The sequence below is a fragment of the Chaetodon trifascialis genome, chromosome 11 (assembly GCF_039877785.1).
Source record: "Chaetodon trifascialis isolate fChaTrf1 chromosome 11, fChaTrf1.hap1, whole genome shotgun sequence".
Classification (NCBI taxonomy): Eukaryota; Metazoa; Chordata; class Actinopteri; order Chaetodontiformes; family Chaetodontidae; genus Chaetodon; species Chaetodon trifascialis.
This window is the reverse complement of record NC_092066.1, coordinates 8,223,305-8,232,539: the sequence shown is the minus strand read 5'-3', so window position 1 is coordinate 8,232,539 and position 9,235 is coordinate 8,223,305. Positions and strand designations below refer to the sequence as shown.

Here is a 9,235-nt window from a genome sequence, read left to right as displayed (position 1 = left end):
TCCCCGATGACGAGGGTTGTGGGAGCGTCGGCTCGATCTTCAGGGGGGCGAGCCAGCTCAGCCCCCCCCCACGGCATGGCGGCTCGCATGCCAGAAAAAGTTCCCTTGACCGGCCCAACGCTAAAAAAAAAACTGAAGAGCTAAGAAAGGCTAAAAATCCAACTAAATCGAACTAAGTTAAAAAGGCTGAAAGACCAAGTGTTAAGACTGAGGGCTAAAACACATGACGAAAGTTGAGTACATTTATTGGAAAAACTTGAAAAAATGTGCAAATAAACAACAAAATGTAACAAAAATAATGGCCACCTGTAATCAAAGAAAACTATAAATATACAAAAATGCCACTTAAGGCGCTCAATATCTGATATTTCAGATCAGAAATATGGCTAATTCGTTTTTTTTACGAATAACAATTAAGGCAGTCAACCAGCCTCAGTTTCAACAAACTTAAACCAAGAATGATTCGTCTTAAATTAAGTAAAAAATATTAATTATTCAAATATATAACAGTAATTACTTTTTCTTTTTTTAAAAAAACAAAGAAAAACAAAACAAAAACTCAAGAGGCCTAAAACGGCAGTGTCTCGATCATTTAGAAAAGAAAACTTTCTGGCATTTTCACATGAGAACAAGGTTAAAAAACACAACCAAAACATTCACTCATTAAATACAATCTGCTATTTTCTGAAATATAACTATGGAATTGGTTAGGTTTTTACACAATAGTTTTCCATATGAAGAACGTCTCACATACCCTGAACTAGATCATCAACCCTGTATCAAATGTTAGAAAGACGCCAATACTGAACTCTTACAGGTTACTGTGAATATCAACTGCAGCAAAACACTGTCACAACCCCAACGTTTCATAAACAAAATTGTCTTCAAGTTCCAGACTTTCCACCAGATGTGGAAAAATATGTACACGCAAAAGTGCAGTGGGAGGCTGAAGGATTTTCCCTGGCTTACTTCCACTCAGGCAACTCAATTCTTTGCAATGCTGTAGATATTTACTTTGTATGTATTATTTAGTAAACCATTGAAAACCCAATGCACATATGACTCAGGGCTACATAAATATCTTATTGTGAAGGAATTCAGGCACTATGTGTTGCGTTGGCTGACGGCAAAAGCCAGCATAATAAACTGAGGTTGTCTGGCAGACAACTCTGAAGTTTAAGGTGTTTTTTTTAAAGGTGACAATGGCATGCTTAAGTATCATTTGTGCAATTATAAGTAAAATGGGAAAGGTCTTTGAAGCGTCTTTAGAGAAGCAGAGAGTGCTTCATAGCATTGTATAAGCACACAGCAGAGGCGCTGTTAGCCATCAGTAATTGAGGATCCGCACATCAAACAGGTCACACACTCCCTCATTGTCGTCCAGGTTGAAACTGTAGTCTATACCTGTGTGAGGAGAGAGGAGCATGAATGACTTTTCTACTGGCACCAGCAGGTCACAGTTTTCACTTAACCTGTGAAATATCGCTGCATCTTGTCACACTGAAGGCGACAGATTTTGTGTATACTGCAAAACAAATGACATTCCCATCAGCCACAGCTGTGCTTTGTATTTAGTGCTAACCGGCAAATGTTAGCATGCTAACACACTAAACTATAATGTTGAACATGTTAAATATCATACCTGCTAAACATGTCAAGTTAGCATTGTCACTGTGAGCATGTTAGTATGCTGATGTTATCATTTAGCTCAAAACAGCACTTTGCGTACTTTGAGTGCAACCTCACAGAGCTGCTGGCAGGGCTGCAGACTCTTAGATTATCTTTAAACATACCGTAATTGTAAATACTTGTGGATGCAGTATTTCAGGTATACTGTTAATCCAGGTTTTGAGAAGCTTACCATCAGTAGACATTAGCTCATCAATCAGGTCAACAGCACCTTCTAGAGAATTGAAAACAACATGTTTCTATTAGTATAGTATAGTATAGTATAGTATAGTATAGTATAGTATAGTATAGTATAGTATAGTATAGTATAGTGAATCATCAGCACCATATAGCATCATTTTCTAAGCACCAAAGCAGGATAAAAAGCAGGTCAAACCATCTGTATTATTCAGCCACTTTCTCTTATCAGTCCAAGTACTAAAGCTTGGGACCAAAACTCTGAATAAATGGATCTTAAAGCCTTTACAGAATCATAGCTGAAATTAATGTGAAGCAAACATTAGACTTCCCCCAAGCTTCACTGCTGGATACAATTGCAAAATAAACTGCAATTGTATATTGTACTCACATTTCGTTTCAGCACTCACCATAACCGAAACGAATGTGGAGCAAGCATTACACTGCCCCCCAGCTTCACTGCTGGATACAATTACAGAATACACTGTGTTCAGTGTAACTGTTCACATCCCTGTTCCTTACCCTCCCTGTCATCCCTCATGGGGTCTCCAGCAGCATTGAGCTTCAGCAGGCTGCTCACATCCAGCACAGACTGGAACTCTGGGCCCACCAGGTCCATCTGCTGCTGCTCCACCACTGCTGCTTCCTGACTGTGACACTCTGCAGGGAGTGTGGGAGGTGCAACAAGAGTATTTAGCAACTACATAGTGGAGCCCCTTCACAAAATTAAACCAGCAACAATACAGTGTGTAATTATCTGGACCTGGGATTATGAGAGGATGTGAAGCAGTGGGAGAGAGACAACCTCGACTATCAGCTGTGTTATAATGAACACAGCAAAGTTCTTAAAAGGAGGACTGAATCCAGATGTGCACCCTCTGGGCCTGCACGCTGAGCCCTCACTGATTTTTCTCATATGTACTGTACCGTGATGCGAGTGCTGGGCAGCGCTATGAGATGGGACTTGAGCCCTCAAGTGTTTCAATGGAGATGAATTGAAACTCCTGATCCTGTCACTTAATTCAAAGTGTTTTTTTCTCTGGACGGTTCCTAACAGCATACCAGCAACTACTGATCCATGGTATGTGGAAAAACCAGCCTTTTCCTGTCTACTTTTGCCAAATATAACAAATCCATGTTATTCAGCCAATCCATGCTCTGTATGTTCCATGTAAAACCTTATTACATCAAACTTATAGAACCAAAACTGAAGAATAAGTGTCCTAAAAACCAAATATGGTGCATATTATTATCATCATCATTATTTAACATTGTGACATCTATTTCACAATCTGACAATCAGTAATTTTCCAAGCAAAGTCTGTTAAAGACTGCACACCAAACAGAGTCTCTGAAGTCCACTTGAGGACTAATGTGGATTTGGACAGCCCTCTGCACTCACAGACCTCCCAAGTCTTCAAGTGCTCTGATGTCCAGAAATCTGAACTCAGTCAACAGTTATGACATTTAGGGAAATGTGCATATTTACTGTATTGCTCAGAGTTAGATGAGAAGACTGATATTTCAGTGTGGTAAATACAGCCAGCAGCTGGTTACATTATCTTAGCATAACAACTCTAGGACTTGTCTGGGTCTGTCTAAAAGGTTAAAAATGCCTGACCAGCATCTCTAGACCTGACATATCTCCCAGCCAAGTCATTGTGTAAACACACAATATACTTGGTTTGTCACTGTTTCCAACATTGTGCTGAATACAAGCAAAAACATCTACTGTGTAGGTGTTAATTCCTCATTTTTTCTGAAAGGAAAGTATGACTGGGTTTCATTTTTACAACATGAAAGCATATTACCCAGTTCAATCTATTCTCAAACTCTTATGACAAATGAGTCATCCTTTTCTGATAAACCTAGAGCCAAATAGGGAAGTTGCTTGTCTTTCACACATACTGGAAGTCTCTTACACCGGAAAATAGAGAATTCTAGGTTTACTCTGTTCCCATGACATGATGTGGGAATGGATGTAATTATAGTCTTGCGGTCTATATTGTGACATTGGGCAATGCAGGGTGTCATGTGAAATGTGTCCTCCATATCATCTATTACAGTGCTGCAAATCCGCCTGTTAACCTCTCTGTCTATGCAAGGAGATAACAGTTCCCTTGTTTTGGAGCAATAATCAACCAATACGTGCATTAATTGTTTCCTAATGCCAGTGTTTTTTACTACCTTTCTTCAGGATTTGATATCCTGACAACACAGCTCAGCAATGCAATACTTTCAGTGCTTGGATATGGGAGTGTCTCTGAATGCAACACAGTGGTTTGAAAAGGTGTCTTTGCTTGCAACTGTATTACTAGACAAAAAAAATCTCTATATACACTCAGTTGCCAGTTTATTAACTACACTAATTCTAAAACTAACGCAGTGTAATACAACATTTCTGCAGTAAATCCTATTAGGTTATGATCAGTGACAAAAGTAACAGTGAGCTCCAACAGTCAAGAACAGCTGGTAGTGACCTCTTCTGACTCATTGGGGTGGAGGATGTTATTTCTGCAAGATCATGATGGAAGATTTGAGAAAGAAAACTGCCCCAGAGTGACAGCAGTTTGGGATTATTGTAGAATGAATTTCTGTGATACAGAGGCTGCGACTGGCTATATTCCTTTAATCTTCTATTATGTTGAATTGGAGTGTAAAGCCAAGGTTTTGTCATATAAATTGTGTTTATCACAGCCTACAGGAAGCCATTAAAAATCAGTAACAACTGCATGTGATTTTCTGGAGGAACAAAATCCTACAGTTCTTGTCCTTACCCATCTGTACATCAGGAGGGGTGGACGATGGCGTCAGCACAGCACCATGTTCTGGCAGCACCATCTGCTGGTCTGAGCAGCGAGAGTCCAGGCTACAGTAGGAGGAGGTAGTGTTGGAGGTGGAGTACAGAGATGTTGAGAGGGGGAACCTCTGCAGGCTGGCAGGTGTATTGGGTGGAGTTGGCATTGGACAGATGTCGTCGGTGGGTGGCACGGAGAACACCACAGGTATTGCGGAGTCTGTATCCCTGTTGATGAGCATGACCTGGATGGGAGCCGTGTGGCTGCGTAGGTTCACCTGGTACTTCTTCTGACCACTCTGACCCTGATGGGGAGCGGAGTGGGGATACATTATGATCATTGCAGCTATAATAAATACTTTTATATACGCAATGGATTACATGACTTTTTGTAAGTGAAAGGGGTCACTTGTAGTCACAAACCCAGCTTGCCTCAGTTCTACAGAGTATTTTAGCTCATTTTTTTTTGTTTTATGACCTCCAGCTTTGGTGTTCTGGTTCACTTTCACACAATCATAGCATCATTTCCATCCATAGCAGACCATTGTTTCCAGCAGAAAAGTTCTACATTACCTGCACAGCACCAAGTGACAGACAGAAAGACAGACAGACTGGCTGGTGAACATAGTGGAGGATTTAGCAGCTAAAAAGACAGATATGTCTATCAGGAGTCATTAACAGAGTGCAGAACAAGCAAAAAAAAAAAAAAAGCTTATGAGACGAACCATTTCAGGTAGCGGTACCTCCAGTTGCGTCCCAGCAGGAGCCACTACAGCAAGAAGAGTGTCTCCGCTGAAAGCACTGCAGATGTCGTCATGTGTCACAAATCTGTAAGTGGGGGGGTGGCATTAAGGAAACAGAAGCAGGATTACTTATGGTAAGAAAATGGAGAAAATAAACTGGAAAAACAAGTCAGGATTAAACTGGCTGTGATTTCACTGTGACTGACAACAGCCATTATATTTTTAATCCTCCCTTTATATCATTGTCTCTGTTCAATATGCAAACAATGTTAAAAGAATCAAACTGGGTTTTTCTTTCCCCACGAAATGAATAAATGTGGTCCCCAAGAGGAATTACAAACAGTAGAAAGAGAGAAGAATCAAGAATACAAAACACACAAAGTGACATATGACATCAAAGGTGATGCCTCACAAGTAAATATTTTAACACTTAATCTGTGCCTTTGCTTTTTGTAGGAATGGGAGTGTGTACACCTTTAAGTTGCTAAGCATGACAAATTCATGCAAAATTTGTGCAGCATGTGCACAGAAAAAGATGAATGAGGAAGGAGATCCAGAAAAACACTGACACTGAATTGGACTAAACAAAAAATAAGTACAAGCAAAACATCTACATTTAATGGCAGATAACACTAAAGGATATGTGCTGGTGATGGGATCGTGGCTAAGGTGTTTGATGTCCTCCTCTAGCCACGCCTTCTGGTTGTCCAGTTCTTTCTCTTGGGCCTCCAGCTCTGAGATTTGGGCCTTCAAAACTTTCACCTGCTCCACCACCTCCTGCGTTTGGCTGCCTGAGTTCTCTCCCCTGAAAACAAGGTGAGAAGAGATAGTGTGAGGTTTGAACACAAGTCATATACTATTTATGTTTTGCTAACACTAGCCAGTATTTGCTCTATATGGGCAATTTTGGCACGTTAACAGCAACTCAAAATTAGATTTGGCAGCGAAAAGCATGTATTTTTTTTAATCAGCTGCTGGGTCTAAGGTGAGACGTGACTTTTCATATACAGTAGCATAAGAAGTGCTCTGGAGATTTTTACCTTAAAACACCAGAGAGAAAGTAAATATTTCACAGATTCTAATGTGAAAATTTCCTTAAAAATGTCAAACCTCCACTGGATTATGTTCTTGTTTTTCTTCTCGATCAAGCCCACTCCTTCCAATACGTTGGTGATGTCATATATCCTCCTCTTCTGCTTTACTGCCAAGCTGTCTGCAGCCTGTTAATTCACACAGACATTTCCATAAGGGGTGTTTCTCATTGGCAGCTTACTGTGAGCCTTCGACAAGACACTTATATCAGGCATTAACAGGAAACCTGAAATTTCTGTGGCAAACACTTCTTGAGGTGAAAAGTGAGACTCTATCAAAGCCAACAAATGAAGGATTTGGCAAATTAAGCTGCACAAACAGCAAACAAAACCCGTTGGCAGAAGAGGACAGTTATACAATAGCAGAGGAGGCAGGAGGAGGGAAAGGGTCTAAGAGGCCTGCTGTGTAAACATTAGCCAGCTTTGGCGGGAGAGAGGAGAGGGAAAACTACCCATCACTGTGATGAAAAGAAGGTAGACATGAGGAAGACACTTTGGACAGGTTTGGCAAAGAGACATCCAAAAGTCAAAACACCGCTGGCAGCTGGGTAGACAGTACAACAGTCTATCACAATGGAAGGGGTTTAAAAATGCCACCATTCACTCATAATGTATGCAGTTTAGCTGTAGCTGATAGCAGACAGCAAGAAGAACAACAGTGTGGTTTGAGAGATGGCAGATGCATACTGCAGCTAATGTTTCCAATAACAATGAATCTATAAGAAACATCAGAAATAATGACTGCAAACAACCATCAACACGGCTGCTGATTAATTTGCTATCAGTCAACAAACTGTTGCAGCTCTAACCCACAGGATGAGTTCAGGAGGTCAGGACATCCCAGCAGGTCACAAGATAAACCTGATGGGTCTGATCAGGTTTTTTTTTTGTTTGTTTTTTGTTTTGTGACGTTTCTCTTAAACTTGGTTTTTCCTTCATTGTGAATTATTACTTGTCTTAAAAACACAAACCATGTATCACTGTTTGGTCGCCCTGGTCATAACCCCCCAGCATATAGTATTCAACTAGATGTCCAGGCATTACAGGTAATGTAATGTGAAGCAACGTAATGTCCCACTGTGCACCTCCACAGGTCATTAACAGAGGTTACAAGAGACTCTGGATTAAAATTAGCAACTGAATTTCAATCTGACTCGATTACACTAATTCTGCTTGGGTTGTTTCAAAAGAAGATCCATAATATATGTAGTTTTACACACACAGTTATAATTAACACAGGACCTGCCTCATGGCTTTGGGTTTGTTTTGTTAACGTTAGTTTACTTTATTATCTGCAGAGCGGGGAGAACAGCAGTGCTTTGAGAAATAGCATCTTTGGGACACGTGGCTTCACTTTTAATGTGAAGTATAAACTAGTTTATTGGCATTAACAATTTGACAGCACACTGCTGCAAATGAGTTCTGCTTTTTTCTGCTTGAGTTGGTGTTACTGAACCCGCAAACAGGGAGGCCTGGGTAATGGCGGCTAGCTCGTCCACCTGTTAAGCAAATCAATGCACCTGACTGGCCCCGTTTGTGACTGACAGCCCTTTGTTCACGTCTGGAAGGTGGCACTGAAGAACATCGATTAACACCCCCCAAAAGCAGCCCACAAACAACAACACCGAGCCTGCTCTCGCCGTTTCACTGACCACTTTCAAATCAAGGACGCCATCCTTAGCTTCTTGAAGCAGACTGACAAACTTCATCGTGAGGAGCCCCAAACTTTTCTCATGGCGACTCGGTGTCGAGCGTGCCGTTTCCGTCGTCTCAAACTCCATCTTCTTTCTACAAAGTGAGTGAGTCCTACTTATTTTTAGTCCGCCGCCTGTGTTTAACTACAAATAACGAACATTTCTGCGCGTCTCCATAACGTCTCCTGTTGTTTGAACGGGACGACGGCAGCACCTACAGCGTTTTAAATCAACGGACGTTACGTTAGGTTACAGTCGCCACGGCAACCCTTGTCTCGCTCGTGCCCTCCCTGTCAGTCCCCCCACCCCCTCGCAACCCAAATGTGAGCCCGCCCTCCCCTTTACAACCGGACGGACAGGTATTGATAAATCAAATCCCCCATTCTGAGTATGGAAGCCGAAAAGAAACAAACAAAAAAAGCGAATAAAGAGTAAAGCAAGTAAAATAAAAATACTCACGTTAAGTAATATTGAATCAAAAGCAAGATATAAGTCTAAATTATGAGATAATAGGATTTACTAGGTCGTATATATACAACAAAGTATATTAATCTTGAAAAATTATGTCAAAATTTTGACGCACAAGTTTCATAAATCTTGACTTCAATCCATAAAACACACTTAAAATGCCGAAACATTTAAAGCTGGTGTATAAAACCAATGACAGCTGTTTCTTCCATGCTCATTTGACTCTTTTAGTCACTGTATGCATTTCTGTAACAAAAAACATGTATACTGAGGTAAATCTGTCCATTCTCTCTGCTTTATTCTTTGCACATCTCTCATTGATTTGCCTTTAAAAAGTCCAACTTCTTGAATCTGTTTTTTCATATGAAAATGAAAAAAATAATGATCTCAGTGTGGTATTTGTTGGCAGTCTAAACGGAATCAGAGTCACTTCCTTTATGAAAAGAATGATCCTTTCTGGCAAGTTGTTTTTGTCAGAAATGTGCCATATAAATAAAGTTCTATTATTTCACACCAAACGTTGCATTCTCATGTCAAATTTGTGCGAACACAATTAAAAATGAAGACATAAATATT

General features: G+C 40.5%; 1 protein-coding gene across 1 annotated transcript; it reads right to left on the bottom strand.

Annotated features, from left to right (window-relative positions):
* Window positions 1-227: 227 nt before the first annotated feature.
* e2f5 (E2F transcription factor 5) lies at window positions 228-8,407 on the bottom strand. The gene is made up of 8 exons (XM_070974684.1): window positions 8,150-8,407; window positions 6,517-6,626; window positions 6,050-6,211; window positions 5,389-5,497; window positions 4,644-4,968; window positions 2,389-2,526; window positions 1,862-1,903; window positions 228-1,404 (listed from the first exon to the last, which is right to left on the bottom strand). The coding sequence occupies exons 1-8, from the start codon at window positions 8,276-8,278 to the stop codon at window positions 1,328-1,330; spliced, it is 1,092 nt and encodes a 363-aa protein (XP_070830785.1). The 5' UTR covers window positions 8,279-8,407; the 3' UTR covers window positions 228-1,327.
* Window positions 8,408-9,235: the final 828 nt, after the last annotated feature.

Excerpts from the sequence above, each read along its gene's own strand:
- e2f5 (XM_070974684.1), bottom strand. The coding sequence starts at position 8,278 with ATGGAGTTTGAGACGACGGAAACGGCACGCTCGACACCGAGTCGCCAT. Across the intron at positions 6,212-6,516 it reads AAGAACATAATCCAGTGGAG|GGGAGAGAACTCAGGCAGCC; the intron begins GTTTGACATTTT and ends CCTTGTTTTCAG. Across the intron at positions 5,498-6,049 it reads CACGATCCCATCACCAGCAC|TTACAGATTTGTGACACATG; the intron begins ATATCCTTTAGT and ends CCACCCCCCCAC.